The following is a 23,794-nucleotide window of genomic DNA, read 5'->3' as shown; positions in this document are numbered from 1 at the left end:
TTCATGTGAAAACATGTCACGCAGACATACTTTGATTAATCTGAACCTACAACCTTTATTGGACTGGTTAAGGTGTGCACAGGAGCAGATTTTAGAGTCAGGAAGGGGAAGGTGAAAGATGGGAGAGCATAATGAGAGAGGAAGTGAGAGAGAAAGGAAGGAGAGTGGAAAGGTCAAAAAGAGAAAGAGAAGAGAGTGGACAGCAGCACTTTCTCCGTGTGGAGACATGCAGCCTACAGTTTTCACAGGTCTCTGATAGGCTTTTCACACTTGTTCGGGATCTGCCCGGGAACCCCCGCGGGTAATCCCATCCGCCCTAGACACAGCAAGAGACGCCTTCCAGTCCAAAACTGAGTTGAGCTGCAGAGTTGGTCACACGACTGCATAAAGCCAGGAAACCTGTAGCAAATGACAGTGACTGGGGAGATGGCCTTTTTCCAGAGGTTTATCGTACCTTTCCATTGCACTAATAACAAGAGTCTTTTGTCTCTGCCTATCCTGCTTTTTTTTCCTCCTCGGCATTCATCCTTTCTGCTTGTGATTTTGCACAACTTATTGCCTTGCCAGGACTGCTTCATTGTTGCTCCTGTTGGCATTTTGCTCTTGTTTACTAAAAATTTAATTCCTCCCACCCCCACCCGACTGCATGTGTGCCTGAAAAGACCTTTTGCATCGTCTTTGTTGTCAGGGATCCTGTGAAGATTGTGGAAATCTGCCACAAAAAGAATATGGCACTAATGACTGGAAGTTAGCTGTTGTTCTAAGTGGACTAAATGTCAGAAGTGAGCGCCCGTGGAAGACCAGATAAACAGAGCGGGACTGGAGAGAGGACAGCAGAGATTAATTGAAAGGGTGGAAGGATGGGAGGGATACATACATGTGTTATGCTCCTCTGGACACTGCATCTCACAGATGTACATGTGTACATATGTTCTGGACATTACATACACGAACAAAATCCACTGCAGAATTATATATTCAGGAGAGGAGAGGAGAGGAGAGGAGAGAGGAGAAAATGACGAGCGAATGAGGCTTTGTCCTGCTCTGATAACAGAAAATGAACAGTTGTGACATGACTTAATATCCATGATACACCTCCCATCAATCCACCATGTTCCACCGCCCATCAAATAGGAGCCCATATCCACACTCTTGGCTCAGCTTCCTCAATTTCTCAGGAGCTAGACTCGTCTCAGTGCAGCTGTGCACTCTGGCACAGCAGGCTGCGGCTGTTCTCTACTTACTGTGCACAACAGTCTGAGCAGAAAACCGTCCATGCATAATCTATTACTTCATCCCTTTGACTTTTATGTAATAATGCAACCTGGCTCTTTTCGAAGTACAACTACCTTCTATATATTTTTCCTTCACAATCTGTTGCTTTTACACATATTGTGTTAGTGTGCGCATCACAGGCTGTGTATTACAGTTTATATCACATTCTGGTTATATCTATACAATCATACAACACACCATAGTCTCTCTATTAGCGTCATATCCTTGCATGATCTAATAAACATAGAGAAATCTTAATAATATATACTCAATGCTATACTGTGGTAAGCAGCTATGCTATGATAAAATATACTGAATCAGTTTACTGACAGAGTGGATTTTTTTTTGGGGGGGGGCGGGGGGGGAGTATAAGAACCTTGATATTGATATAAACTTCCCTTTCCTCTCTGATACTGACATCAATCAACATAGTGAATAAGTAACGTCTGTCGTAGCTGAAGACAGGTATGTCACGTGTCACTTAAGCAGTCAGTGTAATGCGGAAAGTGTTAACTAGCTGGCGTAAGGTTCAACAAGGAATAACTCGGAGAATCCTCACTCCCTGGCTGGCTGAAGAGGGAAGCAGGGAGAGACCTTTCCACCAGAAAGAGGTCACACCATTAAGCATCTGGACAAAAAAAACAACAACCAAAAGCCTGCAGGTAAGAGTAAGATGGTGTTTTTCTTTATCTTCATAGGAGAAAAATCATTTGTTGCAAAAACTGTTACTATAAAGGTAATGGATGTGATTGTTGTTTATTCCAGTTCCGGTTCCTGTACCATAGACACATTAAAACCCAGACCCACCCCCCGCCTCCGGCCCATGTCCTGCTGTGCTGATTGGTCGGGGAGCTGTCTGTCAGCGTGCTTGTGGCTGGGGAAAAATGGTCAACCTGGCATGTTGATGGTCTTGGCTGTGTAGTTCTGGAAGAGCGGCTGCAGGAACATGCCCATCGTGCCGAACACGCATACAAACACAAAGATCCACAGGAAGAGGCGGTCGATCACCATGGCAACATACTTCCAGTCCTCGCTCACCTGTGGTTGTGGAACAGGGTGAAGAGAAAGATTAAGGTGAGCAGAATCCCACTCTCAAGTCCAGTCATGCTCATTATCATTCGACCTACCCGTCTGCCTTTAACTAGACGCAACGTTAATGGAGGTGAAGTGTTAATGTGAATGGAGACTCGTTCAGCTACACAGCTCTGATGAGGTCTGACACGAGTCAAGGAGGAGGAGAAGGATGTAAGAGACTGGAGAGAGATGGAGGACGGAGAGAAACAGAGGGTGTTCTGAAACTGTGACCCCTGTGATGATAACTTAAAGAGAGAGGGGAATGAATGATGAGCCATGCACTGCGCTGGGAATGGGAGGATTTTAAAGGCGATGGGATGGTAACTATATCAGTGATAGACAGAATTACTGCGGTTTATTAATTCCCATGTCAGACGCACGCTCCAATAAGATGCGGTCAGAATAAGACATAAAAAATAAAACCCTCACTCTGCTGACTCGCTTCTTCTATTCCAGCTCTTTACCAGTTATACTCTTTCTCTATGCACACGTCATGCTGCCGCTGCTGCTATAATTACATGTCTGTGTCGAATATTCAGAGGGTTACGATTGCATCACCAGATCTGTCTCCTTTGCTTCTGGCCTTTTGTACTAACCCTTGCATTTTAAATGGCAGTACTAAACAGCAGAGTCGCACAGCTCGGTCTTGACTATAACATGATATGGCACTGATCTGTGCTGCTCTGGATACTTTTTATGGCTGGTAACATATGCGCATAAAAGAAGATTGTTTATGGCAGGATTTCACACGCACGGAGACATGATAATTTTTTTATGTTAATACACAGTTGAATCTGAGTAATAAATATGGAGGTATGTATTATCAGCCGATACTATTGGTGCTCATCTCACATTATCACAGGCTATATTAGCATGCATGGTGTCAGAGCTGTAAACTGCAGCATCACATCAAATACACTTTTTTAATGTCATTTGTTTTTGCCAAAATTGCTGTTTAAATTTACAGTATTACATTTTTTAAGCTAGTGGAATAGCACTAAGTTAAAAGCTGCTGCTCAACAAATAAAGTAGACAAGCAGCACAAAAGCATTTATTTGGAGCTGTGTTTCTTTTCATAAGGAGACAGTGAGCAAATACTAGATAATTTAAGCCCCATCCCCCCAAAATAACCCAATGACCAATTTTACAATACAATATAATTTTACAATATAAGGTTAAAAAAATTTCTTTCACTGCTAAAAGGCTCTATCAGTCAAAGAAAGTGTTTGATTAAAGTGCTAAGGTCAGCACAAACAGTAAAATCGCAGTCTTTAAAAGCAGGGCAGCTACAGTGGGATAATAACTATCTCTGAGTCTGTGATTACACAAAAAAGACAGATTTACTGAGAGGAATAAATTAGTGTAGTGTTGCAATCACAGAAAACAGCACAGATGTGAGTGGACCGCTATCAGGTAATCAAAACTAACTGTCTAAACTATCTAAAAATAACATTTTTCCAGTTTTATAAGCAAAGAAAAAGCTTTTTGACATCAATAATGCCCAGGACAGTCTATGAGGAGGAGGGCAAATTCACAGCTCAAAACAGAGTAGAAATGATTAGTCAGTGAATAATCTACAAACATTATACAGCAAGGCTCAAGTTGACTGCAGGATTTATGCAGAGAAGAGCTGCTTTATTACAAAATGGGTCAGTGTGCAAACCTGAAACCTGTGTATGACAGATTTCAGGTTTGCACAGGTTTGTTAGCGATGAAGCGGACTCCTTCCACAGCTTCCTCAAAGAAAATACAACATTTTCTCTTGTCCTGACCGATGCACATTTTAAGTTATTCTTACTGTGTCATGTGTGTAAATGCACATTGCTCTTGCTTTTTCTATGTGACATATAAGCCTACAGGTGTTTATTAAAGTCAAAGGAAAGACTGACTCAGCGGCAGCTGTGGGCAATCAGGTTGTTAAAAAAATAGGCTCAGATATTAAAAACGGGATTGGATGGATTAGATACTCATTTGCAAAAGTATTGATCCCATCAGGGCGGCCTTTGCCTCCTCCAGATGGCACACAACTTTACACAGCTAGCATACAGCCCCTCACCTCACTAGCAGCTGAATTGATTTTCACAAATCTGAACAACACTTTATGAAAAACATGAAGTTGGTAAAGCTCCTGCTTCAACAACACTTAAGTGTTAAACAATTATTATAAAAGTCAACTTGGCCAGTGAACACATGAATGTTAGCCCTTTAACTACTAGCAAATATTGGATAGCTACATTAGCCATGAGTTAAGTTATCATTTAAAGAAATAATAAAACTCAGTTGGTAGCTAGCAGCTATGGCTAATACGAATATGAATAATTTAAAAGTATAACAGAATTGTTTTTTTTCTTAAAGGCAGACATTGAAGCAAAGACAAATCTACCAGCAGTGGCCCCCACCTTAACAGCTCAATTATATTTGCATTATGTTATATTTAAATTTTATTTTTGATATATATATACAATTAAAATATGGTGCCAGGTGTGTTTTGCTCAGTTATGTTACTGTAAAGTACATATGTTGGGCAAAACATTGTTGTCATTGGCATTATTATGTTTATTCTTTAAGATCTTTATTTTTAAAATCCCTCTAATTTTTATTCTTTTTTCCCCTCTGTGGAATCAAATAGTTTAGTGGGCAACAAACATGTTTCTTCAAAATCCTGAAGAGCATTTTGTAAAATTCTGATATTTTTCTAATATGAGGGAAATCTGAGTCCCACGATTAGCTTGGCAGACATGTCTGTTTATTCTATAATAGAGCCGATGCTAAAGAGAGTTTAAAATAAATTCATTAATTCACATTATTTTTTATGTTGCACAACTCTGCGTGCACAGTGCTGAGAGGCTCTTGTGTCCTCTGCAGTTTTCACTGTGGCCCAAATTCCCTAAAATATTGCAAATTACATCTTAAAGTAAAGACATATTTCCTGTAACACAGACATAGCCTTTATGCATTTTGCATTATTGAAATACCGAAATACCGGAAATATGTTTAGCTCAATTTTCCACTCTGAGTAATTTTCCCATAAATTTATATACAATAAGAGCTCCTCAAAAACTATTGTCCACACATTTCAGCAGCAAAGAGAAGATTTTTGATCCCAAAAGAGGCGTTTGCACTGATGCAGACAGTTAGCTAATCTGGTCCTAATTTATTTAATCTGTTGTCAACATAAAAATCTATTTTGAGCAGCTCTCAAATGCTATTTTTGCAGTTACTATGATAGTGAAGTTTATTAACCAGCTATAAAACATAAACAAATCTAGTGCAACACTATCAGCTCCAGGCTCTGATATGAAGCAACAGATAATACTCACACTCTGATCATCATCCTCGCTCTTCATGTGATTTGCGATGAAGCGTACTCCTTCCACAGCTTCCTCAAAGCCTGGACAGGCTTGAGCCAGCAGGGCCTGGGTCAAAGCAGGACCTGCAGCTGCTTGCTTCCCTCGTGGAAGGTTTCCAGAGCCCCCTTCTCGACCTTCTCTGACTCTGTTTAGACCATCGATGGATCCCCCTCCTGCACCTCCCAGATCCCCTCCAAACTGTTTAACAGACGCGCGGTTCACATAGCACGTACAAGGGTCACTGTCCTCCTTACCAAACACTGTGGAGGTCCCCCCTCCATTCCCACCAGCATTTCCCAGCCCGAGCCCCACCATCAAGGCCCCTGCCTCTCCACTTCGACCACCCTCGCTCTGCTCCTGCGCCCTCCTCCTTTGACGCAGCCGCTGACGCTCGCAGCTGTTTCTCGGCTGGCGCATGAAGAGCAGGGCAGGAAGCTTGTTGAGGAACACTAGTTTAACCCAAGGGGGCATGGTGTGTGTGGTGGGAGAACGATGGTGCACATTCAGGACACATACACTGGTGACGATAGAGAAAGTGACCAGAACCATGGTGAACATCAGATACTTTCCGACCAGAGGAACATCCAGTGAAGTTGGTGGGACGATCTTGGAGATTAGCAGCAGGAACACGGTGAGAGCCAGCAGCACTGAGATGCAGAGTGTCATCTTCTCGCCACAGTCAGAGGGCAGGTAGAAGACCAGGATCGCCAGCGAGGTGATGAGCACACACGGGATGATGAGGTTGATAGTATAAAAAAGAGGCTTCCTGCGAATGATGAAGTCATATGTGATGTCCACATAAGTAGGGTCACCTGGGTTTTCATTTCGTCTGCCCGGCAGGGCGATGATGTCCCACTCTCCACTGGGGGTGAAGTCATCCATGCTGGCTACATCAGCGCGAAGCACCAGATCGATTTCAGTGCGGTCGTAGGTCCAGGAGCGGAAGCGCAGCGTGCAGTTCTGCTGGTCAAAGGGGAAGTGCTTGACCTCAATCTTACAGGCTGATTTATAGATTGCCGGGGGCAACCAGAAGATGCTGCCATCGTAAGACACCACTGCATTAGAGTAGAACGACACCTCGTACACCCCATCAGCACTAAGAGACAAGGTCAGAGAGGATAAAGACAAAAACAGGAGTCAGACATAAATCCAGATGCTGGTGTGATGATTTAAATAATAAAAGAGTATCATGAGGAGCCATGTTTCTTCCAGGCCTCTTGAATAGGGTAATGTGGTAGTGCTTTATCTTATTATGCAGCAGCTTCATTAGACCTCAGCGACACACTAACGAATCTTGAAGTTATGGGTGTGACTTTTTGAGGTTTCTCTGGTTAGCAGAGTCACAGACTCCTTATATTAACACACAGAAGAAGGATAAGGAACCAAATGAATGTGAAGTCCAGGCAGAAGACATCATTTTTAAGGTAATCTGGGCTTGATTAAACAGCACATGTAAGCTACCAACTGTGAGCTGTATGAATTTCATGTCATCTTACGATAACGGCAGAAAAATACATGCAGCAAGAATATTTTTAACATACAAAAGAGGAACCTGCACGAACACATAGCTGCACATTTTTAGTGCACTATGACCTGCTTCATCTTTTCTCCAAATTAAATAATAATATAAAAAGTGGTGTGGTAGTGGCATAAGCTGAGTTAATCCTCCAGTTTAAAGGATTGACAGTTGGACTCATCGGAGTCATGGAGGATAACACCCCAACCTGGGGTACACGGGATTAACGGGATCACTTTTCCAGAGTTAGTTGGGTCAGGGATCTTATAATCTTTAGTCAAGTAAGGCCTGAAGCAGGGAAAGAGGAGAAGGCCAGACAGATCGCTGTGCTCTGATGAGCTGATTTACATACTGTATGCTGACACTCAGTTTCCATTACATTAAGACCAGTGGTCCGCAACATCCCCATTCTCTCTCAGACATGCAGGAGAATTCTAATTAACAAAACATGCGGATGAAGTTTACATGTTAATCATTTTGTGTAATACATTACAGTGAAGCTTATTTGGGACGTTATCATTTATGTACTATGTATGTGATAGTACACTCATTTGCACATGAGTGATTCCTACCGCTCATCTTGCCAACTTGTTAAATGTCCTCGGGACCTAAGTAAATTTGTATTTAGTTACCACAAACCACAAATGAATCGACACATAAAAATGTATGATGTAGTATGTCAGCACAGGAGTACTGGATGGTTTCTGGAATGCAGCTGATGGGATAGGAACTATGCACAGACGGTAGGGACAGGAATAAGGCTGAAAGTCATTAAATTCCCAGCAGAAAAGTTTTGGTCTGGAGGTGCATAATAGGCTAAGTCAACCATGCGCACCCCTGAAGACTTTTCATAAGGTAATCTGTTCTCAATAGCAGAATTAAAAGTGATGGCTGCATATTTGTATGACAGTGTAGAAGTAATTTCAAATCCTTCCATTGGTCCTAGATAGAAGTGCCACATTAAAAGAGAGGCAATGGTAATTATCTAGACTCTCAGCGAGCACATCAAATAAGCTTCATATATTTTACAAGTGGAAAAGACAAGACGACAGAAGTTTGCATTCTTGTGGAACAACTGTGTGCACCGACTCATCACTTCATTTGCCGATGTATGCAGTGCAGGTGACTCGTTCTGTACTTTCATGGTGCAGTGTATGCACTATCAGTTTGTATCTTTACAAAGTGAGGACAGGTGGACGAGAGAGTGACTCACTTGTTGTAAAGCACCACGTCAGGCAGCCAGATGTGTTTGGAGGGCAGCCTGACCTTCAGCATTCCATCAAACTCCTCGGGGACCCAAGTCAGACGATAGTCCTGCCACTCCTAAAGGCCAATAAAAACACAACGCTTAGTCACTCATCTGCCAACCACACAGCAGGAAATGACATCTTGAGAGAAGCAGAGAGGAGAGGGTGTGTCTGTTTGTCTTTTTGTGTTCGTCACTCAGTCACTGGTCAACATGACATGTTGCAATAAAGATAAGCCTAAGGTACGTTATGTGCTATCTGCCCAACCTGCACCTTCATCACACTTCTACCATTAGCCAGAGTAACACTCATGTCTGTCCTGACCCTGAATGGTCTTTAAAACCCACCCGGCCGCAAACCACTCAGCATGATTATAATGCAGCAGCTGTTCCCAGGTATGTGTGTGTGGGTGCATGTGAATGCATCAGCAGACATCTGAGTCCTCTGTGCAACTTTGTGTAAAAGACAAACATTATCTTGTTTTCCATGTTGTGGATCAGACTTTGACATTGCCACACTGAAGCCTCTGTGACCTGTTACCGCAGTTCTGTGTGTGGTATAACCAGGTTGGAGCTGTATTGCTCATGCTAGACTGTCCTCTGTAACTGTGATACATTGTGGTCATTACAGTTTGTCTCGGCTCACGACAGCTGTCCTTGGCACTCCTACTTTCTGATGGCAAAGAATCCATAGAGCACTGATGGTGATTCTATGCTCCGTTACACGTCATAAATCCTAATCTGGCTCATGTGTGTGTCTGTCTATGTGAAAGTGTGTGACAACCGTACTTAGAACTGCTTTATATGAAAAAGTTTAACACACACACACACACACATATATATATATATATATATATATATAAAAATATAAAAATCTCCCTCTCACTCCCTGACGGTGTGGTATGCATGTGTTCCTTAAGCACCGGAGACCTGGGAGTTGTTGTGTGCAGTATTTAGCTGTTCCTAGGTCTGCGCTCTTCTGGACAGAGACCTCTGATGTTGTGCCTGGAATTTGTTGGAGCCAGTCTTGCAGTTTCTGGCTTGAAGTTCCTAATCCTTCTATTAAAACTGGGACCACTTTGGCCTTTACCTTCCACATCTGCTCCAGTTGTTCCTCCAGCCCTTGGCACTTCTCTATTCTCTGGCTCCTTCTTTCTAATGTTGCGGTCCGGTGGGAACACCGCACCTATCACAACTGTGGTCTTCTGCTCCTTGTCAACCAGCACTACGTCTAGTTGGTTAGCCAGCAGCTGCTTGTCTGTCTGGAACTTGAAATCCCACAGGACCTTAGCCTGTTGGGTTTTTTTTACCCACCTTTGGTGGTGTCTCCCATCGGGACTTGGGAAACAGATGTCCCTACACACTATCCCAGCCACTTGTTTGTGTCTTTCAGTGTATGCTGTCCCACATATTCCATATCCACATGCCCACTTCTCATCAATATGTCCTTGTCCTTCAACACCTGACGTATGGCTTTAGCTATCTGCCTTGCATGCCCTGACCAGGTATTCAAAACTTGACCTTTTCTTCTGAATATATACACCATCAACAATGGCCACATTATACAGTTTTCTAAACAGAAGAATTTCATTGAGTATACAAAATCATCCTAGCGTGGCTGAGTCTTTCTGAAGGAAAGATGGGAAGGGGTTCACAACTCCTAGTAAGACTATGTGGCCAAAGAGTTTTACAATATAAAATATTTTTGTGCAGAATTGGAAATAATTTGTGGAATTCATCGTCTACAGCAGATCAAATCAATGACAGATTCAGAGAATGTGAGGGAAATCTCTATACTCAGGGGACAAGGACAAAAAACAGTATTATGTAATATTCACTGCACTGACTCCACTGCAGACATATTTAAAAAAGATCCAGAAACAAAGATGGCTTCTCTGGACAAGAGCTCACTTAAGATAAGAAGAGTAAGACTAAAGAAAAATATCCTGTGATCTTAAAAAACAAAACAAAACAAAATTTAAAACTCCTTTGGGAAATGAATGTGCATCCTTAGAGCTACAGAAATAGATTACAGTCCTGCTGCTTATCAGCTCATCACAGTTACAATTTTGTAGTGAAACAAAGAGTTTAAATCCTTGGATTTTCTTTATTATTTATTTACACCCCATCTTTGCTGTTTTTTTTGTTTGTTTTTTTCAAAGTTGTTAGGTGTGTGAATCTCAGCTTAAGCCAGTCTTTGGTCATTTGTGTCATGGTCTGCGGTGGGTGGCTGGAATTTCCATAAGGCTCCTGAACTGACCTGGGATCCGCCCCTGGGCAGGGCCAACTCCAGCTCCTGCACACCTGGAGCCTATTGCAGGCAATCAAGCCAGAGGGATTTAAACCACACGTTGATGTTCATTCACTGCCAGTTTGTCATCAACACATGTTGGTAACAGGCCTTATACGTCAAGTTCTTGCTGTGCTCTATCTTGTTAACACGACTCTCTTGTGCTGCAGTTGCTGTATTCACCTTGGCTCACGCTCCACCTCTGGACTCAGGATACCAAGCAATCATTCTGAAAATCTCTCTGTGCCTCACCTGCCTGCCCTCCTGCCATCACACTCCATCTGAAGCCCCGGATCTCAGGCCAGCCTTTCCGCGCCACTCAGCCTCCCCTGGATTCTCATCACCCCCCTCTCAACACTCCATGTCCCCTACTGCAAGTAAGAATTGCTACTCTTACAACTGGCCACTTCAGAGCTGCCTCCACTACCTCCCTAACTCCTCTATCTTCTCTCTTCAGTGTGACTGTTCCCTGCTCAGCTCCACTCCGCAGCTCAGGCCTCATTCCCTCGCCCTAGCCACGTTCCCCAGGCCACGCCTCGTCAAACTCCACGTCTTATTGTTTTTTGTCTTTGCTACGTTTTCTTTTTTGCACTTAAGCCTAATAAATTGTTACATCATCTGCTGTCTCTGCTCTGGGTTTCTGCACCTGAGTCCTGTTCAGTACAGGCCACTCGGCCCCGTGACAATTTGTCTGAATATCTAGAATATGTTCATGTTGTTGAATAAATTATTATAAGTATTAAGCCCAAATAGCTATATACCTCAGCTATAAGAGGTCACGTATGACTTTACAGAACATCAAAAATCACAACATTAGCGCAGAAACATGAGTTCAGCTTCAGAAACGTCTTTCTGTACATTTCTCACTCTCTGGTAAATTCCCATCTCTTATTTTTCTTCTTCTGGATTTTGTTTGAGGACGAGCATGACTCTCTTTTTTTGATGTCTCTCTTCACCAGTCCTGTCGACTTTTGTCTGAACTGAAGCTCTACATGATTGCTGGCAGGGTCATACTCAGCTATCCAGAAACAGCAACAACACGGAAAAGAAAAATGCATCTTTCCACCCCAGTAACTGCATCCGTAACTCGTGAATCGTGTACTATTGGTGTGATAACACTTCAGGAATTTGATTATCCAATGAAATTCATCACGTACAGTAGTATATTTTATAGAGAGGAACCTTCAATGTGTGTGTGTGTGTTTGTGTTTATCTAAGTCACATTTATGACTACCGTCCAAGTCCCTCGCGGTTTGTGATTCACGTCCACTGACCTAGCTGCGACACTGTGAAATCTAAGAAAAAAACACACCTAAAAATAAATATTTACTCATTGTTGTCTCTGCATTTCCCTAAGCTTTCTGCCTTCTCTTTTTCCGTGTAGCATAATGTTGGGTACGCAGTGATTAGATCAGATGGGGAGTCAAAATTCTCACCTGTGTTAGCCAGACATTGGTGGTCATCACCTGCTCTCGTTCATGCTGCAATGGAACACATTCACATTAAAAGCTGTCGTTTTATTGCATGAAATTATTCAGAAGCGGCTCATTGTTATTTGTATGTAAAAGACTCAGTGAGGGTGAGGTGTCCTGATTTGTAGTATGTTTAAACAGGGTCAAGCTTCAGAAAACATCCTTCAAACTCCATGTCCCAGTTTTGTAATAGGGGGGAAATAAATGTTGTTTTCAAGCTGAGGCCAAAGATAACCCTAATGATGTCTTCAAGATTAATTTCTCTTTAGAGAGCTCCTCCCGCGCCACAGAAGGAATCCTGTAACTGCTTTTATATATGCTGGCTAGAACTCATCAGTATAAATCATCTTTATGTGCAACATCGGCCGTGCAGCCGTTAAATTTACAACAAAAAAATAAAAAAAACAAACAAACCTGAGCAGAGAATTTCAGCCTCGAGACAAAAGCAACGTTACCCTTTGTCTGAGGCTTGTTTGCAGTCGTGGAGAGTAACAAGTACAAGTAAGCAGCGCCACAATATTCAAATACTGCTCAGTGTTGCTGGTTTGTCTGTGATTATGTTTAATTTGAGTTTTAAATCAAGATTCTGGCGTTTAGGTTACCAGGAGGGAAAACAGAAATCTAAATGAATCACCATTTGTGTTTATGTTGTTTGTTCTATTATCCAAATTAAATTCTAAAAATCACATTAAATCATGCACACAGATTCAATCCCAGACGTGTCCATACTCACAACACTAATGAGTTGGGCCAAAGACACCATCAGCTGCACAGTAACCAGCTCAGAGCCGTTAGTCGCAGGACGGATCAGTTTGTTATAATGCGCTGGGTTTAGGAGATGCTCCACCAACCGCTCCTCTGTGTCTGCCCCAAGGCCGCCTGTAATGAGAGCGCATCATCATCATCATCATCATCATCATCATGTGGCTCTATCAGGAAGCACCAAAGTTGCAGGCATCTGTGTCTCACTTGGCCTTATTTAAAAGGTGTTTTATCAAATTGGATTTGCAATACAAACATACTGGAGCTTGAAGTCTGTGGTGCCGCTGTTTGTCATAGGCGCTTCTGTTGAGAGCCGCGCGGCCTGAGCCGTGACATTGCTCATCACCGGCGGCTGGAGGACGTCAGCACACCTCAATGCATAGATCTTACGAGATCTGACATCACGAGAATGAGTCAACCACTCTGTATGTCTCTATCGCTCTCCTTCCTGTCTCTATCACACACTTCGTCCCGCTGCTCTGTCTCTATGTATTCTCCTCTGCCCTGCTGCACTTCTCCCCAACTGCCACTCTTTTGTAGCTCTGGGTTATTTTCACTCAGTCTCTCGCGTCCCTTCCCCTGTCTCTTCCCCCTCCCATCCCTCCATCTGTAGCAGACTGTAGTCTTATCTGTGTGAGTGGTTGAATTTAGGCAGAGCTGTCACAACACCACACACAGGAGGGGAGGGTTTTCCGGGGGTTTTTTTCACTGAGAGAGTGATGCACTGAGAAAAACAACTGTTCTGCACCTCCTGCTTCCTTCCTCATTCCCTCCTGCTTTTCACTCCCTGTCTCTCTGGCATCTGCTCATCCCTGCGCTGCGTCTTTTCACCCTCACGCTCCACCCCTGAAGATAAACACAGGCTGCTAACTGTACCGATGTTGTCATACTCTCTTTTAAAGGCCGTTAACATTGCAGGAAAACAAACGCGTGAAAGCTGATGTAGGTAAAATTATTTCTTTTTAATGAATATAATGATATTAAAAAGTATACAAAGAGCTTAGACTCTCAATTTCTCCATGAATCTGCACAAAAATAAATCAAATTTGAATTAATTAACAACTGTTAGAGTTCAGTTGGTACAGCGTAAAAGGTTTCAGTCTTTTTGTTTTAAAAAATTGTACTTTAGCGCAGATAGAGATAAACATTTTCCCAGACATGACACTGTTTATTACCCATAGCAAGAATCAGCGAAAATAAAAGAAAGAACTGTTTTATACAGGGCTATGGATGAATGGAAGTCACTGCCAATAGAAATAACATAAAAAACCACAAAAACTGTATTTAGAAAACTTGAAAACAATATTAATTTGGTCTGATTTTGATGCTTGCAATGCAACATGAGAGCTCAAAAGGTAAATTAAAACACAGAAATGGAAAGAAGACGTAACAAACTTCTTCTGCATGTTTCCGAGCTCCTCTGTGACACTCTGTCCTCCTCTATTTATCCCCTGCTCTCCACCCTCCCCTTCCTCTTTGCCCTGTAGCGCTGCTGTGTTCACTGAACAGGAATGATAGCCTCTATCTCTGGATCAATAAGGACTCTATTCATACCCCGTGACCTCTCGATGCAATCCCTCGCTCCCACATCCCCTATTTTTTAATCTTCTGCTCTTTCTCTGTCATCACATTTTCCTTAACACTTTTACCATCTTTTTCATCATCCCAGTCAGCCCGTTTCTTCTCCCATCCTGTTTGTTATCTCCATCTCGCTGTCGCTGACAGCCAGTGTACATTTATTGCCCTTTCCTTCGCTAAATCAGCATCATCAATACAAGTCCTGTCAGCATGAGTGTTGTACTTTTGTGCACAAGAGCTGGCTTTTTTTCCCTATGCGTGCATGTGTGCCATTTTGTGGACACACATTCATCAGGGAAATAAGCATTGCTGTCTGTGTCAGAACCATATGAGTAATGTATATTATTCCCGGAAGCACAAGGCAATAACACTGTTGGATGAGACAGGAAGCCAGACTGGCAGAGGAAAAAAAAGAAGAGCACGGTTCATTCAACCATGCTCATACGTGTATATGAAAGATTTCTGCTTACTATAAAAGTACTATGTAGTAAAATAGGCAAAATGTAATTAATTATCTTAAAGCATCTTTGCACTTAAAAATGCAAAAGTCTTAAGTCCCTCATTTCTTTGTATTTTGCTTCAGTAGAAACAGACTTTCTTGTAATTTTTACAGCACTCATGAGCAAAAGTTCTCCAGGCTTACTGAAGATCTTTCAAAGTTTCTCTTTGAACATCGGCTGCTTTGTCATTCATTTAAGTCCAGTCCTTATACCTGACCATTTTTAAAAGATGTTTTTTTACATTTATTAAGCCACTTAACACTGACCTAAAATGATCATCACTATGTGCAGAGGAGCTTTGAAGGTCTTTCAAGAAGCCTGGAGAACTTTTCCTGAAGATTGGCTAAGAGAGTTCAGGCTGTGTTTAAGAATAAAGGTATTCATATCAAATATTGATTTGTACAAACTCTGTTTTTGCCTCATGTACTTCATTTAGATAGATAGATACCACAACACTTTCAGCACGCCATGTTTTACCACTTCTTCGTGAACTAGAGCATTTACTACAGAAATAGCTTAAAATAACTAAACAAAAATGAGCATGGGGTCAGGATACACCAATATTTTACAGCACTGCAACTAATCAGGCAGAAAGATTCATTTTTTCTTATCTCGTTTTTTTTTTTAATGTAAAACTACGCACACACTCGAGCCTGCTCAGTGTGCAAACACATTAACTCGGCCGCTCATCTTCAACACTCAAATAATGCTACTAACCACAGACTGATGTGCCTCTGTCTCCACATGCTAAAGGCTGAACTGAGGGGCTCTAATGTTGTTGGTAGTTCAGGTGGCTTTATATTTGTTTTCCAGAGCAGATATTGCAAACTTAATGTGACATTATGAATATTTCAGCAGGGCTCCCCATTAGACCCGTAAGCTAGGGAAGTTACAAATCACCGTGCACATGCAAACACACAAACACGCACACGCTTCCGTGACAGGAGGACCGGAAGAGACAAGATGGTAGCCATTAGGTCAGATTGCTTTATAGCTATGTCTGCCCCTTCAATCCGTTCATCCTTAAAAATAGCCATTAATCTTAGCGTGCTGATGGACCTTTTGTGTCCCCAACAACTTGTTTATAAAATCTTTACTTTTGACAGCATCTGGTTATAATTTCTAATGTTGCTTAGAGACTAGAGCACACGCTGTAAAGACAAACGTGGAGAAAATGAAGGCGAGGCGAGATCTAAATTGAATTATCCCACTAAGACTATTACAGTGATGATCTCTATTTATACAGCTCGCTCAAATGAGAAAAGGTTGGAGGGAAACTGGGGTCATTTTCTGCCCTCCTTTCTGTCAACGGCTAAAGAGGCTTTTTGGCTGCAGCTGAAACCTTTTATGCTGAAATATTCTTAAGTCAATAATGGAGAGATCCACTGATGTACTGGCAACACCCAATTGGCTCTGTAGTGGCCATAGAACTGAGATATTAATATTGATCCTCCATCTAGTTGCAATATCAGAGCACAAAAACAGAGGCATTCCACTGTGGGCTAACTGCAGCCTGAAGCTTTATTGTCTTTCCACGCAGCGCACAAAGATGTAAAGTCAGTCGAGTTTGTTGTGTTTTAATAACCACAGAGGTTTTTCATTTTTTTACAGAAAGCACTGACAAATCACTCCAGCATGTTGTTCTATTATTAGAGCTGAAACATTAGTTGATGCATTTAATCTTTGATCATCACATGTTATTAATTTTTTTTAAAAAACAGCTTTTTTTAAAGGAATTTTTTTCAACCTTTTATTTAATAATCCACGGATATGGCAAAGATCATAATCATGATTTATTTTTGACCAGCGTTTAGATCTTAGTTATATGGTTAGATCAGTGACTGACTTTGTAAACATGCAGTAATGAATAAAGACCTGTTTTAAAACAAGTGACAAACCATGCACAGTATTTGCTGTTGCTTCACGGCGTGACGTCTTGAAATCAGATTGTTTCTAGAGACGATTTAATTTGACCAAAACCTTTCTTTGCAGGATCCTGGCTTGAGCTAAATGAAACCTGCCAGGACTTGGCTGCGATCGTGTTTGGATTTTAGGGAGGGGCAACAATGCACCACTATAACGAGCCATTACTACACGGCGGGATTTGGTGTAAACAACACGTCTTCATATTGTTTGTGACCTTAACATCTGAACATCTGAGTGTTGCAGCAGAAACTGAGACGCATCACACCTGATTTTTGTCTTTAGCTGACTCTAAGGGTCTTTACATTAGAATATAAAGTGGCTTGAGGCACTATATATAATAAAACTGAATTGAATTTAATCAAAAAGTATTTATTTGAGTTACTGTTGCCTTCCCATCAGTTCAAACCAGTCTGGTCATTCTCTGACATCAAGAAGACATTTTCACGCAGAAAACTGCAGCTCATGGTATATTTTCTTTACAGAACTTCCTCTGTACAGTCTAGAGATAGTAATGTGGGAAAATCCCAGCAGATTGTTGTTGTTTCTGAAGCACTGAGACGAGCCTGTCTGACACCAACAACCATGCCAAATCACCTTTCTTCCTCACGCTGATGCTCAGTTTGAACTTCAGCAGGTCGTCTCCATGTGAGCTATAACAAGCAGCTGAACAGGTGTGCCCAATAAAGAGGAGAGTGCATGTCACAAAACAAAAACAGGAACACAATAACAGCTGTTTTCTTTCATTTATTTTGTTTTTATAATCACTGGAAGCCAAAATAATAATCTGACATAAATTCAATTATTTACCCAAGAACCATTTTTTTTAAAATCTGAGTTCATTTTTAAACATTAATTTTTAAACAAATTAGTTGGAACCTGGATAAATACTAAGAGAAAACCATGCACAGATCAACACAGCTATTTAATTTGTTGACAAATTTAAAAAAAAAATGTGTCCATGTATCATGGATACATAGATATACGCCCATATTTAGATTTATAGATAGACTGTTGTTGCTACAAATGCCATAAATATTCTAGCTATATGCTAGAGCTATTAAAATGACATCTTAGGTTTGAATTTTTCTAATATATAGGTGCATGAGTGATATTAGCTCAGTGAATCACTGGGACAAAACAGAATATATTGCTGCTGTGGAAAGTGTTTCATTCATTTTGAAGTCACATCAAGGGAAATTTGAGGAGAATATGCTAAAATAGTTTAGAATAATGAAGGCTGCAAAGCATCGCCGTCAGAGGCTGCAGTTTAACTCATCCAGAAATCATACTGTAAATAAGCAGTAATAGCTTTCATTTGTTTATTAAAACGCATGGAGCTCAGCTGCTGGATGACAGGATATGGCCTTCTAACAGCGGTGCCTATTTCAGGGGCTGCAATAAAATGCATCACTTGAAATGCATTATGCCTCTCGTCGCAGCTATTATTTGCACTGTCGTTTAGATACTCATAAATCGCGAGGCCACGCTTGCACCAGGTCAGCGCCTGCAGCAAAAATGTGCCCATGAATAGATAACAACAAGAGGACTGACTGCAAAAATGATTCCACATAACTCTTAATGTCGCATTTTGTTGAAGTTAGAAAGTCTTTTTCGTCTCTTATACTTGATTTTATTGAAAGGTGTGCGTCATCTTGAATGCACTTCTACAAAAAGCTGTATCAGTGCAAGGTAAGCACAGACCTGCCTCGACTTAAGTCCACCTTTATTTTTTTAAATATTCTTAGACAAGGTCAGATTTAAAACTCTTAACTTTCCAAACGTCTCTTATCTGCCTCTTCTTCTCTGCTGCTTAAGTTTCTATTAAACCTCTGTGCTCTCCCTTTGCTTCCCTTTAATCTCCCGGGCCACACTGCTGTGTGCTGCTGCTGCTCTTGCTACTACTGCTGCACATTCATTCACATAAACACACACACACACAATCTTGCACAAATCACACATGAGAGCACAGGGTTTTACACATGGAATCACGCACACTCTCACATGCGAGTGCAGGCCCGTGCGGTGAATCCGCTGCACATTTTTTAATCACAGATGCTGCCCCTACCCGCTGATCTGATCCTGTTGCTGCTGTGTATTGGGAGTCGGTCCAACGAGATAGAGACAGAGAAAATAAGCAAGCGAGATAAAGCGCGGAAAGAGAAAGCGAGGTTGAGCGAGACGATAGCAGGGCTGCTGTCATGTGAACAATGAGATTCTGCAAAGATCAGATGAGGAAAATCGGTGCACCAAAAATCGGTGAAAAAAAAAAAAAAAAAAAGTGATGACAGACTAAAGTAAAGGAGCAGAACTTTCTAGACTGTAGCGCTAGCACAGAGATGATTTGCTGATGTGCATTCACACATAGCAGAGGACTACCGTTCCAGCGTATGCATGCACTTATTAAAATATCTTTTAAGATGCAGAGACTGGGGGTGTTGTAGAAAAACTAATTTTTCTACAACATCTCTGGCTGATGAGAGTGTCGCAGACTCTGCTCCATATCCAGTAACCCCTGCATTAGGTCAGCTCAGCCCCACAGACTCTTTTTATTATGCATGGCCTGTTGGGGAAATGACAAGAGACATCCTCCTCACACAGCGAGATGGCCAAATCCTCACGGCAGCCTCTTAGACAGGTGGTGAAATGTCCTTGAGCGTCCTTGCACAGCCACTCAATACAAGACTCCTCCGTGTGTGTGTGTTTGTGTGTGTGTGTGTGGATGCTTATGTAAGTAAATGATGCCGTGGCTCTGGAGGTGTAAACCTATGACTTTTCTCCTCTTCATTCGATCACCACCTTTTTTTTATGCCGGCTATTTTTGTTGTGGGAAATGCATGGATTCTCTCACATGTCTCTTGCCTTCTTCGCCTCTTATATGACGTGAACATTACAATCAAGGACAAACATGACTAAATAAGAACACCGAAATCAACACGTAAGCCTCAAACTAGGCAAAGGTTGTGTTTCCTAAGTATTTAACATTTGTGTGTTTTTGCTTGCTCGCTTGTAGGAAACTTCTTAAATGCCTTATAAGCTCCAGGTGTGTGTGTGTGTGTGTGTGTTTATATGTGCCCAGTGTGCATTTTTCTTCAAACATGTGTTTGCGTGTGCTTGTGTGTGGACAGAGTTTATAGTCTCTGAGGATGATGCTAATCAGATTTTCTCCCTTAAGGGAAGATGACTCATTAGTACTCCACAGCTTATGAGGCTCCTTAAAGTGATATCTCATGTTGGCATTTTTAGTGCAAACACCTCTGTTTGAACCGAATATAGGGCAAGAATTGAATATTGTGCAAATTTACACCAGCTTCATACAAAAAAGCGTGTCCTTTGACATTTGACATTTTAACAACTACTCTATTCAGGCTTTTATTGGCATTTAGCTTATTAGATTTCACTGGAACTCATTATTTTCACTGTAAAACAAAGTCTGTTATTAAATGAATGTTACTCCTGATATTTTTTGATTATTTTCATGTTCTTTAGTTATCTTCATTTTATTGTATGTCTCTAAAGACTTTAGATTTTGTATTTTTGCTAACAAAATCGATCATTAAATGTTGTTTCCATATAATCTTAAACGGATGCTTTAACTAGTATACAGCTGCTATTTTTACCAAAACCAAACACGATGTATGTTTGCTGTGTGTGCGGTGAGAACGTCTGCAACCGGTGCTTGATGTGATAAGTGGCAGGTTAATGTTGGTTGAAGCACTTTATCTCGTACTATCTGTCTTCGTCATTTCCTCTGGATGCAGCGTGATGAACTATGGGTGTAAAGCTGTCTTTTTTGGGGGGAGGGTGTAAAAGAGGAGTCAAAGCAGCATGTTTTCGCCCTTGGTGATGATGAACGGTTAGTCAGTGCAAGGCAGATGGCCAAGCGTGTGCATGCGCGCGAGTGGACAGAGGTGTGTGCTGTGTGTGTTGCTGCACAGGCAGTCTTTTGCTCTGAGCTGCTGAGCTGGCCTCTGCTCTATCCTCTGCTGTAGATAGGTTACAAAATCTTAAGGCAGTCATAATTCAGCCACTGAGCGGATGTGTTGGAGCGACACCAAAATAAAGCCAACTTACAGAGGTAAAATATGTCCAAACAACCTAACAGCTTACAGTATTTACTTTAAATGTGCTGCGAGAGCCATAAATAAGATAACCACCCAATGCATGCGCCCCGTAACAATAAGTTTATCCATCTAAGCTGTTGTGCAAAAACAGAAGGCTTTCCCTGTGCAGCCTGATGACACATCATTTGCCCTTTGATGACAGGAAGAAGAAGTTGTTTTAGGCCAACATGCCTCTTATTAACCTGCCCACTCAATGCAAGACCTCAGTGTTAATGAGAGAGAAGGAGAGAGAGGCGAGTGAGTGATAAGATAATTTATTTCTCTCTCAATTAATTAGAAGGAATATGCTAACTGATGCCACAGTGGTTTAGCTGTTGCAGTAGGCTGGTAAATTTCACATGTATGTTTATCACATGTTTTATTTTCAGTAGAAAAGATTATAAGTTTGATTTAAGTCTTTTAATACGTATCATTTTCATCTGATCTACCAAAATGTGACTAACTCCCGCACACTCAACACTGAACTGGCAGTAATTCCATAGAAGAACATCACACACGTCCCTAAACGCATTATATTAACCCCAACAGAATCTCAGGTTAAATATATCTTGTATTTTATATGTTTACGATGCAAGTGTTTTCCCCCTTTACACTTGCTAATGTATTTTCATTGTGCTCTATGGAGTGGGTATTTCTCCACTACATCATTCCGTCGCGCTCGCTGCTGTTTTAAATAAAGATGGTGACACAGCAGTGAAAGAGTCGCTTTCTCCACCTCTGCCTCTCCCTAGCGTCTAACCAGTCCTTTTTTTATTGCATTCACTTCTTCATTACTTGGAAGAAACCTTTTCGGATTCCCTTAATGCACAGACGCGCGGTGTTTTATTGCCCTATGAGGGTGACGCACAAGAGCTTCGATGGAGCCATTATGTGGACAAGGTAGGCTACTCACCTCCCGCAATGGCGAGGAGAGCCAGCAGCAGCAGCGGCGGCCAGTCGTCCATCGTCAAACGTGCGTCCGAGCGCGCTCCGAGCCCGGAAAGGTGTTCACCGGGATGGAGAGGCCACCTCAAGCACGCCCGCAGTGTTAACTCCCTCTCCTCCTCACGACTCAAACCTTTCTTTACTGTCTACCTGTCATGGTGACGTCAGGGCTTTCCGGCGGTCCACACTCCTTCCTTTTCAGGGGAAAATATAAATATCTCGGCGGAGCCAGGTAAGCTCTGCGCTCGGTTGAGTTGTGTTGGCTGTCCGTGCTGAACGTTGCTCAGCGATGCGACGCGCTGGAAAGGCGGGGGCGGGTGAGGGGGGGGGAGCACAGAGGAGCAGGGTGGGGGAGACGGGAGGAGAGGATGTGGCATACCTCTGAGACTCCGTATCTCAGTTAGAGATGCCAGTGTGTTCCCCGCACAAAGTCACACATCACCATAATGTAATAATAAGCACTCCTAGGGTGTGAGTGCTGCTCAGTCTGACTTTATAGTAACCTTGTCAAACTTAATGGGATTTTTATGTTTAGTTAAAGTTCCAGGTCAAATATTTGTGGAGGTGGTAGCTGTGATAATTAAACATAAGCTATAAATGTGATTACATTGGCTTTGCTTATATTGAAAAATATTAACTGTAAATGTAAATCATAAGAAATCTGGCTGGTGTATGTGTGTGTGTGTGTGTGTGTTAATTTGATGCTCTGGTATCTGCCACACCCCACATCTATCCCTATGCTCACACAGGCTCCCCAGGATGGTCTGTAGTCTGAAAGTTGAAGCTTCTGTGTGTCCTTCTCCTCTACCCTTTAGGCCACTAAAGTGACCTCTGATACATGTTTGAGCTGCACAGAATGAAGTTGGAAATGGGAGTTAAGAAACAAATGTGTCCAGGTATTGAGAAAGAGCTGAGACTCACAATCTGATGATAACTGAATGAGGCGATGAAGGGCAATGGGACTCCAGCAAATAATAAAAAAAAATAGGAGGGGTATAGGAAGGAAGTCAAAAGAGCGTGGGAGAACAAAAAAGCCAAGTAAACAGAAGTATGGGTTGGAGGGAGGAGGCGGTTGCCATAGTGACTCAGAGAAACCAGAAAGCTCCAGGAGGATGCGACCTGTTTCTCCTTCGTTTTGTCTATTTTCGTCACTGAAGCACACATACACACAGGTGAACACACGTGCACAAAACACACACTCATGCATAAATGCACACAATAGCAAACTCTTCCACAGTCCTCTGCATGTCTTTCTCTCTCATGCTATCTTTATACACTCTTCCTCCCTCCCTCTGCTGTACAGTTGTCTCCGTCCCCCCCCCCCCCCCCACCTCTGCTTTGCAGCGAAATGAGCTGACCTGACAGTGCTCCTCCCCTTACTGAGTGCTGTGAGTCTCTCTCTGAATTATTTAAAAGCTGGGACCCCCACGAGTGCTTGTCTTCCCCTAACACCACCTCACGCTCCCTCTCTCTCGCTTCTTTTCTCTGTCCCTTCCTCTCCTGCTGTCATTCCGTCTTCTAGTGGCTGCAGTTACTTCCTGTGCTTCTGTCATGTCTGGGAAACACAAATCAGAACTATGAATCACACAGTGATTACCGGAACAAGATTCAACAAAGTCTAAGAAATTACAGTGGGGAAATGTGACTGCGCTTATAAAAACCTATAGTATTTCTAATTAATATTATTTTTCTTTGCTATAAGTTTATTGTACTCTTACTAAACTGTTGTATCTCACTAAGTGTCTGAGTTTTATAAACCA

The 23,794-nt window shown here is 42.0% G+C and overlaps 1 protein-coding gene across 1 annotated transcript; it reads right to left on the bottom strand.

Moving 5' to 3' along the window:
- Positions 1–35: 35 nt before the first annotated feature.
- chrnb2 (cholinergic receptor, nicotinic, beta 2) lies at positions 36–22,349 on the bottom strand. The gene is made up of 6 exons (XM_005936063.3): positions 22,003–22,349; positions 12,957–13,102; positions 12,188–12,232; positions 8,429–8,538; positions 5,670–6,795; positions 36–2,313 (listed from the first exon to the last, which is right to left on the bottom strand). Exons 1-6 carry the CDS (start codon positions 22,052–22,054, stop codon positions 2,164–2,166), a joined length of 1,629 nt encoding a protein of 542 aa, XP_005936125.1. The 5' UTR covers positions 22,055–22,349; the 3' UTR covers positions 36–2,163.
- Positions 22,350–23,794: the final 1,445 nt, after the last annotated feature.

The sequence above is a fragment of the Haplochromis burtoni genome, unplaced genomic scaffold, assembly GCF_018398535.1.
Source record: "Haplochromis burtoni strain Fernald_Lab_line unplaced genomic scaffold, NCSU_Asbu1 Contig_204, whole genome shotgun sequence".
NCBI classification, from domain to species: domain Eukaryota; kingdom Metazoa; phylum Chordata; class Actinopteri; order Cichliformes; family Cichlidae; genus Haplochromis; species Haplochromis burtoni.
Note: the sequence above shows the minus strand (reverse complement) of the source record. Positions and strands in the feature narration are given on the sequence as shown.

Excerpts from the sequence above, each read along its gene's own strand:
- chrnb2 (XM_005936063.3), bottom strand. The coding sequence starts at position 22,054 with ATGGACGACTGGCCGCCGCTGCTGCTGCTGGCTCTCCTCGCCATTGCG. Across the intron at positions 12,233-12,956 it reads TGGCCCAACTCATTAGTGTT|CATGAACGAGAGCAGGTGAT; the intron begins GTGAGTATGGAC and ends GTTCCATTGCAG. Across the intron at positions 6,796-8,428 it reads GACGTGGTGCTTTACAACAA|TGCTGATGGGGTGTACGAGG; the intron begins GTGAGTCACTCT and ends CTTGTCTCTTAG.